The 18,867-nt window shown below is 41.9% G+C and overlaps 1 protein-coding gene across 1 annotated transcript in view; it reads right to left on the bottom strand.

Moving 5' to 3' along the window:
* Positions 1-18,410, bottom strand: part of pde4dip (phosphodiesterase 4D interacting protein) — a 91,428-nt gene extending 73,018 nt beyond the window's left edge. Inside the window, exons 1-3 of the mRNA XM_083767895.1 lie at positions 17,834-18,410; positions 15,576-15,628; positions 12,277-12,344 (exon numbers count right to left, since the gene is read on the bottom strand). Coding sequence (XP_083624021.1) covers positions 12,277-12,344; positions 15,576-15,628; positions 17,834-17,859 — 147 coding nt within the window. The 5' untranslated portion in view covers positions 17,860-18,410. The remainder of the gene's footprint in view (positions 1-12,276; positions 12,345-15,575; positions 15,629-17,833) is intronic.
* Positions 18,411-18,867: the final 457 nt, after the last annotated feature.

Raw genomic sequence — 18,867 nt, 5'->3', positions numbered from 1 at the left:
ACAAACTTGCATTAATGCATAATGCTGTATGCATGCCATGCTCGTAAACAGACAATATGCACTAGCCATAAACACACTATGGACAAGATACATAACCCTGGGGCATGTTCATAAGTATACACACTCTCACTCACTCACACACACACACACACACACACAGTCACACACACAGTCACACACACAGTCACACACACACACACACACACACACACACACACACACACACCCTTTCACTGTGATACAAAGTGCTTGTGAGGTGCCCGGCCTGCAGCTGCACTAAAGCTAATTTCACGCTGCCATGTCAACATTATGACAGGAGCATTATGTACGGACACACACATGTCACACACACACACACACACACACACACACACACACACACACACACACACACACACACACACACACACACACACACACGCACAGATCTACAAGCTCAAACAGTATTTCACAGTTTGAAAATGTTGATATTTTTGGGTTGTTGTTGACAAGACCAAAACAAGGACATCACAAAGTGGTTAACGCATAAACCATAAAGAAGTGTGTTCTTTCAGTGGATATACTGGCTATAATAATGACTGCATCACCATCAGGAGGGTGGTGGAAGCAGGTTACCACCATACACACATTAAGTGAACAATTATCATCCATGACCGACGGCATGATCAAGTCAATATGTCTTCTCTGACCCGCTGAAGAGGAGCTCAGATTTATTGCTCATGCCTGGGATCAATTAACACAGTCTAGCAGGCACTGCTCTGTGTATGTACTTATTTCTCTCACTTTCTTGCTCTCTCTCTCCCCATCTCATTTTCTCTCCAGATGGTGGTGCTATAGTGCAGCTTTGAACCAAAGTCCTTTCTGGACTCAACATCAACTGACCCACCCACACAAGTGAGGTTGGGCAGACAAGAGGCTCTAGGACCATATTAAACTTCATCACAGGTTTTGCATGCAGGATTAACCATTGAATCTTTATATACTTTAACTGACCAGGATCCCCCAGGGGTCGATTCTTGGCCCACTTCTTTTTTACCCTCTACACTACAAATCACTTCAACAAAAATAGCAGATCTACAAGCTCACAGTGTGTTGTGAGCTTGTAAATCTGTTATTTTTGCAGAATATTCAAAATGCTAATGTTTATGTGGTTAAAACGATAATAAAAATAAAAAAAATATATATATACCGGTATACTGTATTATATATATTTTTTTTTTTACTGCTATGGATTTAAAACATAGGAAAAAACAGAAGTGTGTGTGTGCGTGCGTGCATGTGTATGAGTGTCTCAGTTCTGTGTCCAAATACCACAGATTTCCGGGGAAATGTGATTTAAAAAAAGCATTTTAGATGCCTTTCATTCTTGTTGAAATTGAACAAGAATGTGTGTGTGTGTGTGTGTGTGTGTGTGTGTGTGTGTGTGTGTGTGTGTGTGTGTGTGTGAGAGTGTGTGTGTGACGTGTGTGTGTGTGTGTGTGTGTGTGACAGATTTCCGGGGAAATGTGATTTAAAAAAAGCATTTTAGATGCCTTTCATTCTTGTTGAAATTGAACAAGAACGTGTGTGTGTGTGTGTGTGCGTGTGTGCGTGCGTGCGTGCGCGAGAGAGAGAGAGAGAGAGAGAAAGGGAGAGAAACAGGGATCAGGCTGCAGCTAACTCTAGTTACAACATTAGGACGGATATGGCGGGGGATGAGCTGAAAGCTGAGCTGATGTATTGATCGGTCGGTCGGCCTGTCTGTCTGTCTGTGTGTGACGTGTGTGTGACGTGTGTGTGTGTGTGTGTGTGTGTGTGTGTGTGTGTGTGTGTGTGTCAGTGTGTGTGTGTGTGTGTGTGTGTGTGTGTGTGTGTGTGTGTGTGTGTGTGTGTGTGTGTGTGTGTGTGTGTGTGTGTGTGTGTGTGTGTGCTGCTCCAGTGAAACCAGAAGCTTCTGCATGCAGTAATCAGATCCATCAGCCTGGACGACGACATCATGTTCAGCCCTGGAGAACTCCATAAAATAAACCCTCAATAATCCAAAAGAATGATCTGAGACTGAGACTAAATCCACCAAACAAATATAGGCTGGAATAAGTAATTAATTTCATTTATTTTTTATTTATTTTTACGACATTGAACAGAGAACTCAATACCCATAAAAATGACTTAGTATGATTCCCTACAATAATATATTTGTGATCAAAACCACAAACCCAATTTGTTTTATTTGACTCGTAAAAATTAAGGAAACAAGGTCGTGGTGACCAGGGGCCAGTTAGGTCGACTCCCTTGGTAACTCAAAGCCGCCTTGGTAACTACCACAGAATGATGAGTGGGAAACAGGGAAAGCAGACGTAGAATACGCACATGGACAGGCTGGGTGCTGGCCTAAAGACACTTCAGTAGATGATGGATGGAGCATTGGAGCCCACACACCATATAGGTACAAAATACTTTCTTTATTGACAACATTTCGATCTACAGTACTTGATCTCCATCAGGTGGGAAACAGGGCAAGACAAACACTATTACATCCCGATTCCCTATAGCCGTGTGTCCACCGGCCGAAAACTCATGGCACTCTAAAAATGCTCATACAAACTCCCAGCCACAGTCGAACACTTTTCAACTCTCTGTGACCAGATACAAATGACAGACTCGGCACAATATAGACGCTTGTGTGGTTCCACTCAAAATACTCCAACTGTCCCATAGAGATTTCCAAAAAGATTTATCAATCAATTATTTTAAGCCTAGAATTAAGGAATACGAGACACACACCAAGGACAAGCTATCAATATGAACTGATGAAGGCTGGAAAGCCAAAACGTCTGTCCTGATTGAGTAGAAAATAAATCTGTTGAAAATGAGCCCTTGGTGTGTGCGACCCTTCTGCTATTCTATGATGCTTTAAACTGGTAACGCATCACAGGTCAGAGCGCGGTGCTCACAAGACAATAAGCGTAGAATTAAGCCATCCAGGATCCTGGTGAATCATGAGTCATAAAACCTTTGATTATGTGAGAAGAAGAAAAATGAAAACCACAAAACAAAGGGTTAGCTATTAAATATAGCAGGCCTATCATATAATTAAATGCCCCCCCCAGCCCCCCCATCATATTTTGTCACAAAATGGCCACCACTGCTAGTATGCCCTATTTTCAATGCATGACACCAGTGTTCTGCCTATCCATCCCATTGTTAAACTTTTCAACCTGAGGGTTATCTTCGAGTTCATATCATGTATTATCTGGAGGGCTGGCTGGACAGATAAATAGTGTTTGAGTGAGGGTAATCATAAATTACTGTGAGCTCCCTTTACCCAATATGGCTATTGCTATGTTTAAAGCATTACTGCACACTGTGCACAGAGCTGGAGAAGCCAGCTTGCATAGTACAATTCTCCATTAATTAAACCCTGAGTATATGAGTATACAGTGTGTGCTATACTGTTTTTTAACACTGGTTAATGGGAGGGGAGACAAAACTGTGCCGTGTTGAAATGATCTGCTTATTTGGTAATATTACCTTGTCTATCCTATTGTGATAAAAACTAAATAAATAAGATAAAGACTATACACTGCTGATTTAAATGAACACTGAGGATTTTACTGTGATGAGCTTTGAACAGCTTGGTAAGCACACACACGCATGCACACGTGCAGAACTATGATCTATTTTTGAAAGTATGAGCAAAACTAGGAGAACAAAAACATGATTAGATTGATTATATGTTATATTTGATTATATATTCTTCATTTCAAAGTCAAACCAACTGGCTGTTGGATTGGTGTTTTTCTACAGTATGTGTGTGGGTATTAGGGTATAGCGTGTGTTCAACAGGAATCCTGGACTATTACTGCCACTGTGAAATGGTAATCCAACTTTGACAGACCTTTCTTAGTGCATGTGGCTTTGTAGTAGTGAACACTGAGACCGGGGGCAAAATAACAGATTAACAACCCTAATTTGTCCTGAGGTTTTAATGGCTGATCCCCCCCCCCCCCCAACACACACACACACACACACACACACACACACACCACACACACACACACACACACACACACACACCACACACACACACACACACCCTTTTTCAATCCTTCCACGTATATGTCATGTCTCTGTGGTTGGTTAGAGTTCACATTTATAGACGACCATGTGCTTTCAATTTCTACAATGAACTAATAAAGGCAGAAAGACTATTTTGATATATATATGATATATTATATATATATATATATACACCGGTATATATATATATATATATATATATATATATATATATACACACACACACACACACACACACCGGTATATATATATCTATATAAAACCTCAGGAGGATTGCAGAATGGGAATGTTTGACAGTTACAAACGCTGAAATTAGTGGAAGATTTAAGGCCGATTTTTTTGCCGTTAACTTCAAGTCATGATACAGAGAACTGCTTTGGCATGGAACTACCTTAGGGTCATAGGAAAAGATTTATCCAAAGACACAAGCTGCATCACCTTTCATTTCTGAATTATACACCTTTTTCAAAATGGCCGCCACCATTTACAGCAATACAGCATAGCCCGTATCTTTGCTTCTGTTAGAGCTATAATAATAATATTGGTGCCAAAGTATACATTTTTAAGGTCAAGGAATCCAATTAAATAGATTTCAAGACAAAAAAATCCAATAGTTTTCTCGATACCATGACAACGGGGGTCAAATATGCACATTTCATTCGAAAAAATACGTTTTAACAGGGTAACTTTACCCCCCCTCACCCACTAAAACTTTCATTTAGTTTCCTCTTTGGCATGGAAGTACCTTAGGGTCATAGGAAAAGATTTATCCAAAGACACAAGCTGCATCACCTTTCATTTCTGAAATATACACATTTTTCAAAATGGCCGCCACCATTTACAGCAATACAGCATAGCCCCTATCTTTGCTTCTGTTAAAGCTATAATAATAAAATTGATGTCAAAGTATACATTTTTGGGGCCAAGTAATCCAAATATATAGATTTCAAGGCAAAAAACCCAATCATTTTCTCGTTACCATGACAACAGGGGTAAAATATGCAAATTTCATTAAAAAAATAATTTTAACAGGGTAACTTTACACCCCTCACCTGCTAAAACCTTCATTTAGTTTTCACTTTGGCATGGAAGTACCTTAGGGTCATAGGAAAAGATTCATCCAAAGACACAAGCTGCATCACCTTTCATTTCTGAAATATACACGTTTTTCAAAATGGCCGCCACCATTTACAGCAATACAGCATAGCCCATATCTTTGCTTCTGTTAGAGCTATAATAATAATATTTATGTCAAAGTGTACATTTTTGGGGTCAAGGAATCCAATAAATCAATTTCAAGTCTAAAAACCCCAAATGTTTTCTTGTTACCATGACAATAGGGCTAAAATTTGCAAATGTAAATAAGAAAATACGTTTTAACAGTGTAACTTTCCACCCCCTCACCCCCTAAAACTTTAATTCAGTTTTACCTCTTGCATGGAAGTACCTTAGGGTCATAGAAATGACATTATCCAAAGAGACAAATAACATCACTCTTCATTTCTGAAATACATGTGTTTTTAAAAATGGCCGCCGCCATATACAGCATAGCCCATATCTTTGTTTCTGTTAGAGCTAAAATGATGAAATTGGTGTCAAAGTGTACATTTATGGGGTCAAGGAATCCAATTAAATAGGTTTCAAGACAAAAAAATCCAATACGTTTTCTCATTACCATGACAACAGGGGTAAAATATGATCATTTCATTAGAAGAAACCTGCTTTAACAGGGTAACCTCCACCCCCTCCCCACCACCCTAAAACTTGTACTTAGTTTTCCATTTGGCATGGAAGTAACATGCAAAGAAATTATTCGAAGAGACAAATAAGATCACTCTTCATTTCTGAAATATATGCATTTTTAAAAATGTCTGCCGCCATTTACAGCAATACAACATAGCTCATATAATTCTGTTAGAGCTATAATATTGGTTTCAACAAAGGAATTAAATTGAGTAGTTTTCAATGCAAAAAATAAATAATCACTAATTACCATGACAGCGGGTGGACAAATATGCAAATTTAATTTAAAAAAATACATTATTTACTTTTACTTTTGGTATGGAAGTACCTTATAGGGCAATAAGAAAGACATTATTCAAAGAGACAAATAAGAACACTTCATTTCTGAAATTATGCATTTAAAAATGGCCACCACCATTTGAAGTAATACAGCAGAAGCAAAGGTATGGATCTTTATTCTTTGCTTCTGTTAAAGCTATGATGGTAAACTTCAAAGTGTACATAGGGTCAATACCCTGACAATGGGGTTGCAAATCCTATTCACATAATGTATACGAGACAAGTATCTGCAGAGAGCCATGTATAGCTGCCTCTGCATGCAGCATTTTCAAGGTGCCTTACATGGGGCCCTGTATGGGGCACTTCTTGTGGGGGATTCCGTAGTCTTACTGGGGGTCTTCAACGCACATGTGGGCAATGACAGACACTTGGGAGTGGCGTGATTGGGAGGAATGATCTCCCTGATCTGAACCCGAGTGGTGGCTTTTTATTGGACTTCTGTGCTAATTATGGGCTGACCATAACAGTTATGGTCAGTATATGTTATCCCGGGAGACTCAGGCAGTTGCAGGCCTGACGGGAAGCAGCCAGTTAGGCAACTCCACAGTGGCAAAGCCCCAGAGGTTGGTGAGATCTGTCGAGAAATGCTGAAGGCTCTGGGTGTTGAGGGGATTGGTTGACACTTGACACATCTTTTCAACATAGGGACAGATAGGGTGAGAAGTTCAGTCACGCGAGAGACTCAGAGTAGAGTCGATGCTTATTCGCCTGGAAAGGAGCCATCTTAGGTGGTTCGGGCATCTGGTTAGGATGCCTTTTGGGCGTCTCCCTATAGGGAGGTCCTCGATGCACGTCCCACTGGGAGGAGATCCATTCATTCACAGCCATTCATTGGCCTTGGAACACTTGGAAGTTACTAATGTTGCTCTGGAGAGGGAAGTCTGTAGCTCTCTGGTGGGCTGTTGCCCCCGTGACCCGACTACGGATAAGCGGTTGAAGATGGATGGATGGATCTTTTCAATATTGCGCGGAAGTCTGGTACTGTGCCTAAAGAGTGGCAGACTGCAGTTGTGCCATTCTTTAAGAAAGGGGACCAAAGGGTGTGTGCCAATTTTAGAGGTATCTCATTGCTCAGTCTCCCTGACAAAGTTTACACCAAGGTACTGGAAAGGAGGGTCTGGCCGATAGTCAAACCTCAGATTCAAGAGGAGCAAGGTGGATTCCATCCTTGTCGTGGAATAACTGACCAGCTCTTCACTCTTGCACAGATCCTGGAAAAGGCCTGGGAGTATGTTATCCGGTCTACATGTGTTTTGTGGATGCAGGGTGCAGGAATATGGGGTGAGGGGGTCCTTGTTGAGGGCCATTCAATTTCTGTACACCCAAAGCGAGAGCTGTATCCGTGTGTGGGGCAGTAAGTCAGATTTGTTTGTGGTGGGGACTGGGGGTTGGCCTCCACCAAGGCTGCGCATTGTCACCTATCCTGTTTGTGATATTCATGGACAGGATCTCGAGACGCAGCCGTGGAGGAGAGGGTATACGCTTCGGGGAGCTAAGGGTTGCTTCACTGCTTTATGCAGATTATGTGGTCCTGATGGCACATTCGGTCCGAGACCTTCAACTCTCACTGGATTAGATTGTTGTCGAGTGTTTGGTGGCCATAGGAAGAGGATCAGCATCTTCAAATCTGAGGCCATGGTACTCAGCAGGAAACCGCTGTATTGTGCAATGCTGGGGGAAATTTAATGTCACCTTGTTGAGACTTATTTGATTAATTATGTGCATATTTTACCACAATTGTGATGGTGATGAGAAAAACATTGTTTTTTTGAGCGCCACTCCTATATGAACAGCTTTGTGTGTACGTGTGTATGTATGAGCACGGAATGTGCTCAGCTGATTGGCTGATGATGTATGATGATGAGTGGAAATGAGCAAACTGAAGCAAAGATATTAGATCTGCTGTATTGTTGTAAATGGTGGCGGCCATTTTGAAAATGTGTATATTTCGTAAATGAAGGGTGATGCAACCTGTCTCTTTGGATAAATCTTTTCCAATTGCCCTAAGGCGCTTCCATGCCAAAGGGAAAACTAAATAAAAGTTTTAGGGGTGAGGGTTGGAAAGTTAACCTATTAAAACATATATTTTCGAATGAAATGGCATATTTTACCCCTGTTATGGTAATGAGATTGTTTTATTTGTATTTATTTATTTTGCCTTGAAACCTATTGAATTTGATTACTTGGCTCCAAAAATGTACAATTTGACATCAATATTATTATTATAGCTCTAACAGAAGCAAAGATAGGGGCTATGCTGTATTGCTGTAAATGGTGGCGGCCATTTTGAAAAAGGTGTATAATTCAGAAATGAAAGGTGATGCAGCTTGTGTCTTTGGATACATCTTTTCCTATGACCCTAAGGTACTTCCATGCCAAAGAGGATACTAAATGAAGGTTTTAGTGGATAAGGGGGGTAAAGTTACCCTGTTAAAACGTATTGTTTTGAATGAAATGTGCATATTTTACCCCCGTTGTCATGGTAATGAGAAAACAATTGGATTTGTTGGTCTTGAAATCTATTTAATTGGATTCCTTGACCCTAAAAATGTATACTTTGGCACCAATATTATTATTATAGCTCTAACAGAAGCAAAGATAGGGGCTATGCTGTATTGCTGTAAATGGTGGCGGCCATTTTGAAAAAGGTGTATAATTCAGAAATGAAAGGTGATGCAGCTTGTGTCTTTGGATAAATCTTTTCCTATGACCCTAAGGTACTTCCATGCCAAAGAGGAAACTAAATGAAAGTTTTAGTGGGTGAGGGGGGGTAAAGTTACCCTGTTAAAACGTATTTTTTTGAATTAAAAGTGCATATTTTACCCCCGTTGTCATGGTAACGAGAAAACTATTGGGTTTTTAATTCTTGAAATCTATTTAATTGGATTCCTTGACCCTAAAAATGTATACTTTGGCACCAATATTATTATTATAGCTCTAACAGAAGCAAAGATATGGGGTATGGTGTAATAGTGGGTTATTGTCGGCGGCCATTTTGAAAAAGGTGTATATTTCATAAATGAAGGGTGATGCAGCTTGTGTCTTTGGATAAATCTTTTATTATGACCCTAAGGTACTTCCATGCCAAAGGGTTTCTCTGTATCATGACTTGAAGTCAAATGTGCCTTAAATCTTCCACTAAATGGCAGGTTCATGTTTCATCCAGTGAGCATGAGAGAAAATTGAGCCTTTAAACTGACATAAAATATGGAAAGGGAACACACTGTACGACGCACTCATACAGTACACACACACACACACACAAAATTTCACATACCCACAGGATCCCACAGGATCTCACACACACACACACACACACACACACACACACATACACACACACATACACACACACACACAAAAACCATAACCTGGATTCAATAATCCAGACTGCTCTATTAAGATGAGAGGAGCAGTCTGAAATGTGTACATAACACTACCACTGTCAGATAAACTGTACAAAACTACCAGGACAATGAATGAACGATGGATGGACATGAACCAGCAGAATGAGGCAGACAGGAATAACGTGTTATGTCATAAGCATGTGTTAGTGGATCAGTTTGAGAGCTGTAGGTAAATCTAGGAAAATATCATCCAGCCCGTCTCCAATCTGGTATAAATGGAAGTCTGATACCTGGCCTAATACATACTGCAATGCTATGGAACCTCCCCTCCTTAATAACAACAGACTATAAAGGTAATCAAAACAACATTTTGCCCACAAATGATATACTATTATAACTACATATTATATCATTTGTGGCCAAAATGTGCTGTTTCTGTAAAAAGCTGGCACGTATGGATATAAAAAAAAATTATGAAGCAGTAACACAGTGTAGTGTGTATAGGCTACATCATTGCATCGCACCAGTTGAAACACACAACAACCATCTCTTTCTCCTCCAGTCATGCAGTCTCTGGGTTCTCTCCCAGTCTGGGTGGGTTTCTCTATCTGCAAGTGCAAAACATGACTCACCCCCCCCCCCCCCCACCCCCACCAGTCGCAAGCACACTTCAAAGGCGGGCCGTCCGCTGCCTGCCACAGCCTCCAGAAAGAATCTAACATGGCCCTGCCAGTGTCTTACTGCAGCGCCTCTTATGTCCAAAACTCACACGCCTCACCCCTCCACAACCAAGATGCTAATGAACAAAACATGCCGTGTAGTGAGATTTTATTCCCTTAATTATGCACAGTTGCCGATATTTCCTTGATGATTCATTGTAATATCCTGAGCCAGCTCGGCTCTGTGGTTTCTTCAGACATCGTAGTGGAGAGTCCAAGAAACCAGCGACATGCTTCAATTCCCACCCTGCGTCCTTTTCAAACTCTCAGTCATATTCCAATTTGTCGTGTGTTGGCACCAGTCATCAGCTCAAAGTCGGGTCAGCCGAATAATATATGGTATGAATTCCCCCTGCAGATGAAACACACTACTAAAGGTTCCATCTGGTCAGAATAGCTTGGAGAAATTAACTATTACATGCTTGAAGGTGCATTTTTACACACTTTTTGAGTCATTTTTACTCACTTATAAGGTCATTGCAAACTGCTGCTGTTTTTCTGAAAAACGGCGGACAAACGCAGCAAAAAATCTGAAAAATGCAGCCGTTTGCAGGGACCTTAAGAATCTGTCTTTCTTTGGTAGCACATTAAATACCTAATGGTGGATTGCAGACTATAGATTTAGTTCATAGTGCATTTCAGGACCTAGTTATAGCTCTGTGGGACAGAAGCATGGCATGTTCATAATCTCATCACGTCTATGGGCAGTGTCATTCTATATACAAATGCAGGATTCAAATGGCAAGCTGGACATTGAGGTGCAAAGCCGTGGAAATACTTCCACTGAAGTGTAAGGTTTCACTCCCCAAGAATCAAAATATCAGTTTGACTGAGAAAGAGAAGCCGGGTCTTTGTTCTATGTCCCGCACATTATGCAGTGCTGAGCTCATGTGGGATACTGAGGAATACTTTCCATATCCCGACCCGTTCCATTTGATATAACAAAACGTGTTCCATTTTACCTTTAAGTTGTTTATCCCACCTTTTTCCTGCAAACTCCAACACTTAACTTTGAGCCGGCTTTATTACAATCCCCCCCCCCACACACACACACACACACACACACATACACACCTTCCTACTCGCCTCCCCAATTGAATTACCGAGCTGCCTCCCTCCCCATGTCGCCCTGTCCTTCATAAAGGGGGCATGGTAATTGAAGCAAGCACCAGAGTGATATCAGAACCATAATGCACCTGGCACAGCTCCCAGAAACCATTACCTTGGCACAGGACCAGAGAGGTGGAAACCAGCCTTCATTCTTCCACCATTGCTTTGCTCGTTTTCTCCCTCGCTCTCCATCTCTCATCTCGCTTGCACTCTCATGCTTGTCTTACTCTCTCTCTCCCCACAATTTAAAAACGACACCAGACATAGTATATACAGCTGCATCGCTTTAACATGCAAAGTTTTGGATTTTAAAAAGCATGAGCGAGAGGCTGTGCATGTGTTTCATTATGTAGCTATTCCTCTTCTACATCTTCATCATAGTCATGTATGTCCACCCCCCCCCCTCTCTCTCTCCGTCCATATGTGTGATTTTGAGAGGCAGTGTGAGTGTTTGACTTTACAACCATTTTGTCACTGTCATGCAGGGATTTGTGCAGAGGGAAGTACAATGATGTAACAAATGTGAAAAGATAGGGATTGGGGAGAAGCGTCAGGGGATGGCGTGTATAGTTCAGTTGCCACATCATCATCACATCACCCCAAACACGCCTAGCTAGTCATTACCAAAGAGCCGGGACAGGCCTGGACAGCTCTTCTCTACTGGCTCACACATAGCGGGCTGCTAAGTTAACAATACCAACCAAAGCCTTGTTTGTGTTCATTAAATAAACACATTCTACAACTATTGTAAATCAATGTCACTGTCTGCCTATTGATCTGACTTTTTTTGCCTTGCTTGTGTTCTTTAAATACTGTCTGCTGTACTGTCTGCCTATTGATCTGACTTTTTTTTAATTTTATAATATAGCGTCAAACCCTTTGATATATAACTCCACAGCGGCACATTTGGTAGCACTGTAGCATAGTATGATGAGCTAGACATAAAGACATGTTCCTACCTGTTCAAACTCTCGGAGGCTGTGCATCTGTACAGGTGGACCTTTATCTGTCTCGTCACACATGATATCTGGGGAAATGAAATGGGTGAATCAGTGTAAGGCCTAATAAAAAAAAACTTTGGTTTCCGGTTGCCGACCGACTCTATTAAATATGCGCGACTCATATTATTTTATTGGCATTTGGTGGAAAAAAATAATAAATAAAAAATAAGCTCAGAATGCGACCGAGTAAGACCCAAAAGGTCTTTATTAAAATTAAAATTATCTTTGATGAGACCATTGGGACGCGCGAAGTCAAAATAAAGTTTTCTTTCGTCTAAAATATCACGTGCGCAAATGTTTTGGAATGCGTCATCGCGAGGAGACGCACAACACAACAGTGACAACATACAGCATGGAGTCTGTGACTGTCCACTGCCCGTGCAAAGCACCGCCACAGATCATACGATTGAGTACAAAAACATTTGAAGACATAATTAAGGAGGTGAAACCGTGCCGGTGTCTGTTTAAGTCCGCAGAAGGGAGACACGACCGAGCGGATAAATGGACTATCATCTCAGCCGACATACTCTCCCCCCCCCACCCTGGAGCCTCTAGGCGCCCAGGCTGGGTGCGTGCTGGGCATGTTTGACTTTCGGTATCTATAGCCCTGAGATGCGAGGAGGAGGAAACCCATTCGGCTCATGCTTCTACCCCGTCAGAACGTTAGCTAACGTTAGCTTAGCCCCATATATGTGCTCGGAGCTACAGAATGAGCGTAGGGAGAGGAGAGGGCACATATGGGGCTAACGTTAGCTATGTTTTTGTCTTTTAATAACTAGCACTATAGCTATGTTGATGCCAGCAACACGTTCTAACTTTTTATGTCAAAACATGAATGGGCGTAGGGAGAGGAGAGGGCACATATCATATATGGGGCTAACGTTAGCTATGTTTTTGTCTTTTAATAACTAGCACTATAGCTATGTTGATGCCAGCAACACGTTCTAACTTTTTATGTCAAAACATGAGCTGGAAAGCAGAGGTTGTTTTACGTTAGGTGGGTTGTTGCTGACACCACCGTTACCTAAAACTGGATGGCCAATAAATGAAGTACACGTGATTTCACAATGTTTACAAGCATGAAAGATTCATGCCACCCCAAAACACAGGCGCAACTAAATAAAATAGGGGGCTTGCAAATGTAGTCTTAGACCTGCCATGATTCCACAGTTCAAATGAACTGAGTTGCAGGCAGGAGGAGGGGCAGCAGTTTGACGTGACTGTGCATTTCATTACTGTCAGAGCCTTCTAGTTACTGTAAGACAGTACAATTTACAATTTAGGCATTTATCAGACGCTCTTAATCCAGAGCGATTTACATTAAGCAAGAACAAAAAGCATGGGAATACATCACATAAAAATAATTTATCATGAAACATGCGTATTAAGTATTCAACCAGTGTGTGGACATTCTATTCAAAGTTTTCAAATGTTTAGCTGTAGGCATGTAGACGTAGTGTTATGTGTACTTGAACCATTCATTATTTAAAATATGGTATTTCAGGCAAATATTGAAGTTATTAAAAAAGAAGCCTATCCATCATTGCCGTAGGAAAAAAAAAAGTTTAAAAAAAATCCTCTCTACCCATCCTTCCCACGAAAAATAATAATAAAATAAAATAAATTCCTTGCTACCCAACTTTCCCACGAAAAATAAAATAAAAAAATAAAATAAAATAAATTCCCTACCTACTCAGCCCAAAAATGACAGCCAATCGGAAACCAAAGTTTTTTTTTTTTAGGCCTAATAGATAAATACATACAGCATTATGATAAGGGACAATGCACACTCCATTTACTTTTATTTAACCAATTCTGACCTGACCTGACCTGACCTGACGCTAAAATGGGTTAAACAGCAGGGGTAGAGAGAAATAGCAAAGGCCGGACATAAGCTTCTAGTGGGATTGGAACTTGGACGAGGCGTGCAGGGAGATCTCCCAGAGTCTGAAAGATCCTGTGATAAAGTGATATATTCTAAGAGCAATGTGCCGTTATTTGAATGTTTTGACCAAAATGTACAAATGCCAAAATGGCTCATCCATAAATCAGGCTGTTTTCAAGCGCAGTGGTAAATTATGAAATATTAATTGCTTTTTAGTCTAGTTTTAATTATATTTGCAAATGTTTTGTACACAGTAACATAATTGTTAATGTATCCATTTATAACCCTGAGAGCCTACAAATGTGAGTTAAGCTAAATGAACCAACCATCTGCAATGCTCCACAGTACACTGAGAACCATCAGCCTTACTGCTGGGCTGAAATCAAAACACTTTGGGCGCAGCGGAGCTCTCTGCAGAGTGTCTCTCAGACCTCATAACAGGGAGGTTCTGATCAAACATAACATAGCCTCATTATTACTCTATTAAACCTGGATATTATGGGGCTGCCTCCCTCCCCTCCTCCCCTCTCCCTCGACACGGTGTGTTCCGGTCCAGCTGAAACTTTTCCAGGAGTCTCAGGACGTTTCAAAGCCAAACTTTATCCTGGCTCAAAGGGCAGTAGACATTCCCGTTGAATTTCGCACAGGAGGGATTTACACAACGACGTGTGTTTTACTTCTTTTAAAAGCACGGGGCATTTGGTTCATAGCAGGGTTGGGGTGGTTTACAGGGGCACATCCCAAGGGGCACAATCAAGGGAACCATTGGCAAAGCACCGTGTTCTGACAGTTCTTTAAACTTGTGGCATAAGCTCATTAAAGATTATTAAAAATGCTGTTATGTTGTGTGTAGGGAAGATGTGTCCTGGAATGGAGCCTGTTTTTTAATAGCTGTAGCATGGTACAGGATACAAATAAACAACCCATACACATGCACACATGTAGTATGCACACATGCGCGCACGCACGCAAGCATGCACGCACACACGCACACACACACACACACACACACACACACACACACACACACACACACAGGGTAACACTACAGTGTAATTCATACGGCCTAAATTGAGTTGTAAACTTCTTACAAATAGCCAGTTGGTGTAAACATGAGCTGTTATGAAAGTGTGATGAGAATGTTTATTTAACAAGGGCACCGAGGAAAGAGATTCAAAAGGCCCATTCAGTGTGATTCCCAAAGAAATAGAGCGACAAATAGTTGTAGAGACAGGGAGATACTGTAGATTGTAGAAAGACCGTGAAACAGAGAGGCTAGAGATTTTTACACTCTCTAGGCTAAATTTACACTCAGATTATTACAGTCTAGCATATTGCAAAGTACGTAAAGACAGTGAAGTGACACACTCACCTGTGGAGAGGCCTAAGCTCTTAGGCCTGGCACGTTTTTCCCCGGCACAATGTCTGAAACAAGAGACACGTTATTAGACACGTTAATTACTGTAACTGACTCAACATTCCTCAATACCGGTAGATTACTGCACTGTTACTTCCTCAATAGGCAAACACTCTTAAACCTGTTTCTGTTAAATTGTTGTTTTGTTCACACATAACAAGTTTTACGCCCAATAACTATCTTTCGTCCACCCTACCTGAGCGCGTTTCTTGTGTCCCAACTTCCACTCCGACTCTCAATGAGGTCATTCTCAAGCACAGACAAAAATAGTCCAATAAGCGAGTGAGCGAGCGACAGGGCTGTGTGGAGATCTTCCCACTGACACAGGGAACACTCACACACTGGTGGTGGAAACTGAGTCAGCACCGGCTGCAAGTCACACAGCCATCAGTCACTCATAACACCAGGCAGTAAACAAAGCACACACTGGCAGACTAGCGGCGGGCCATGACAGCCTCTAGTCTAAACGGTTTTCTTGGATTTCCTTGCCCTGAATACATTAAATGAACCACACTTTGCCCGGTCTCGTGTTTTGGTAAAATTACCGTAAAACAGGGATCACCTCAGAGTGAAACAAATTTCTCAGGTAATGCTTCAACATCAACAGTAGTGGTGTCTAAACACAACTTAAAGTTGCACAATGAGATGGATTTTAAAAAGATTAGCGGCACTCGTGCAGCATTTCCTCCCCATTAGCACCACACCAGAGCCTTTCATGAATAATCAATGGAGCAGATTAAGGCAAAGCTGATCACACTGGGGCTGCGCAGAGCTGCTTTAACTAAAAGATCAGACAGACACACACGGGACAGGAGACTTATGTCAATGAGAGCATAATGTATATTGGGCAGCATAATGATTCTGTCCATTTGAACGGCTTTTAGTGCAATATTGACACTTTTACAATCGAGTGCCATGTGAGACGTTCACTCATTCCATGGGTTTTTGTGTATATGTGTGTGTGTGTGTATATGTGTGTGTGTGTGTGTGTGTGTGTGTGTGTGTGTGTGTGTGTGTGTGTGTGTGTGTGTGTGTGTGTGTGTGTGTGTGTGTGTGTGTGTGTGTGTGTGTCCTGGCTACAATACACAGTGACAATTGTGAGTGACAAATCTGTAGGATGGTCTGGAGGAAATGGTGTCCCCGCCTGTGTATGAGTGTGAGCGTATGCATTTGATTTGTGTGTGCATTTGTGTGTGTGTGTGTGTGTGTGTGTGTGTGTGTGTGTGTGTGTGTGTGTGTGTGTGTGTGTGTGTGTGTGTGTGTGTGTGTGTGAAAAGAGAGAGACAATAGAAACCAGAAAATAGTCTTAAGCACCTGTGCACTGGAATCCAGACAAAATGTCACTCTCTAGTCTCTACTGTGCAGTGAACCACCACTGACCTCAGTCTCAGTAGTTGTGCAAGAACACTTGTTGTGGTTTAATTTGTGTCATCAATGCACCTGTCCCTTACACTCCCCAATTGCTAATGTTCCGATCACCTATACAGCTAACGAGTGCACTGAAGAGAAACAACAGGATCAGGGCCTCGTTCCTCTGAACCACAGTACTATCATGCTATTCAAGAGGCCAATTGAACTTGCTCCTCACACAGATACACACTCAGTGATCCAGAGTGTCCATTTATAATATAATAATACATCCTTTTCTCTGTACTCGAAGTGGCTTTACATATAACAAAACACATCAACATTTAACTCAGCGAGTGTAAAGTCCCTAAACCTACAAAGTTAGATCTAAACTGCGGAAGCAAAACAGTGCTTTCCTCCAGCTGATTCAGCAGCAGGTTTTTAAACTAGCTCTGGCTGGTGGTAGCATGGTTACCTATTAATGAGAAAGCCCGTTAGCAAAGTTTACCTTCAGCATGAACACAAAGAACATACTGTACATATTTCATTTTCAGCCATTGCACACCAGCGAATTGGGTAAATGGGGGGAAAAATCGTTTGGGAGAATAGGCTGTTAATTCTCATAGTGTGATCTACAACATACCACCAAATGGAGTGTAAGATAAAGTTAAGACTATATATCAACAATACCACATGCGCGCGTGCACACACACACACACACACACACACACACACACACACACCAGAAACAATAGCAACCCACCATTCACGAGACCACGTAGCTTCACAACAGCAGCATTCTCATACATCTCAACAATACCATTAGCTCCTCTCACAAGACCTGGTAAACAAAAACTTTACTGTACCTTCCTCTATAGAGGAATCCACTCATTTTCTGTCTGTCTCAGTCGAATTGAACAGGCAAACTCATCTGAGGCTCCACTTGAGGTTCCACGTGGACCACTACATCCACCGGTATCTCCTTCACGGTCAGTGAGTTACATACGAAGCGTAACGTCCTCAGACTGTCGAATTCCACTGGCCTGAACACATCCGTTGTGAGCCGTGTGATGATGACACAAACGCAGCACTATCTCCTCCACAGGCAGGTGATTAGCAGCGTCCCACTGTAGATAACCCTGTCATACAGTACGCAGCTGGTTGTGAGTGTCAGACAGAGGTCGGAAGGTCTAGCACCGGTCCTAGATCTCCACGTTCTCAGATGCAGCGCGCAGTGACCACAGCCAGGCTGTCCGGCCTGCGAGACTCCCCGAGGACTGAGCCAAGCACCCAGGCAGTCATTTGACGTGGCAGGGCCAGAGAGAGAGAGAGAGAGAGAGAGAGACTCACACAGCAGCCAGCAGCAGAGTAGGAGGTAAACACCAGTTCAGAGCAAAGGTACATTCAGAGAGTGTGTGACCGTCTGGTTGAGCATGAAGGACTGATCTGTTCCAGCATGCTCCCAAACAGGCTCTTCTGTGTGTGTGTGTGTGTGTGTGTGTGTGTGTGTGTGTGTGTGTGTGTGTGTGTGTGTGTGTGTGTGTGTGCACGCGCGTGCAGGTGGGGTGGTTGGGGGAGGGGGGGTTCAGCAAGCATACAAACCAACCTAACATCTTCCTGCCATTGCTTGTGAAATGTTCACTTAACTGTCAATTGACTATTTGCCTCAGGCATTTGGTAAGAAAAACAGGGTGGAGCTGAGGTAGTGTGTGTGTGGTATGTAACCTGCATGGTTTTGTGAGCTTTCACTTGCACATCATGCTTAAGTGTGTGTGCATTTCTACATGCTTGCATTGTATTGTGTATGTGCGTGTGTCTGTCTGTGTTTAAAACCTGTTGAGACAGGCTGACAGCAGGTAAAACGGGTGATCAAGCCAGATGCTAATCACACAGAAGAATA

This window comes from Protomyctophum parallelum, assembly GCF_964188405.1.
Source record: "Protomyctophum parallelum genome assembly, chromosome: 6".
NCBI lineage: Eukaryota > Metazoa > Chordata > Actinopteri > Myctophiformes > Myctophidae > Protomyctophum > Protomyctophum parallelum.
This window is presented reverse-complemented; position numbering and strand designations above follow the sequence as displayed.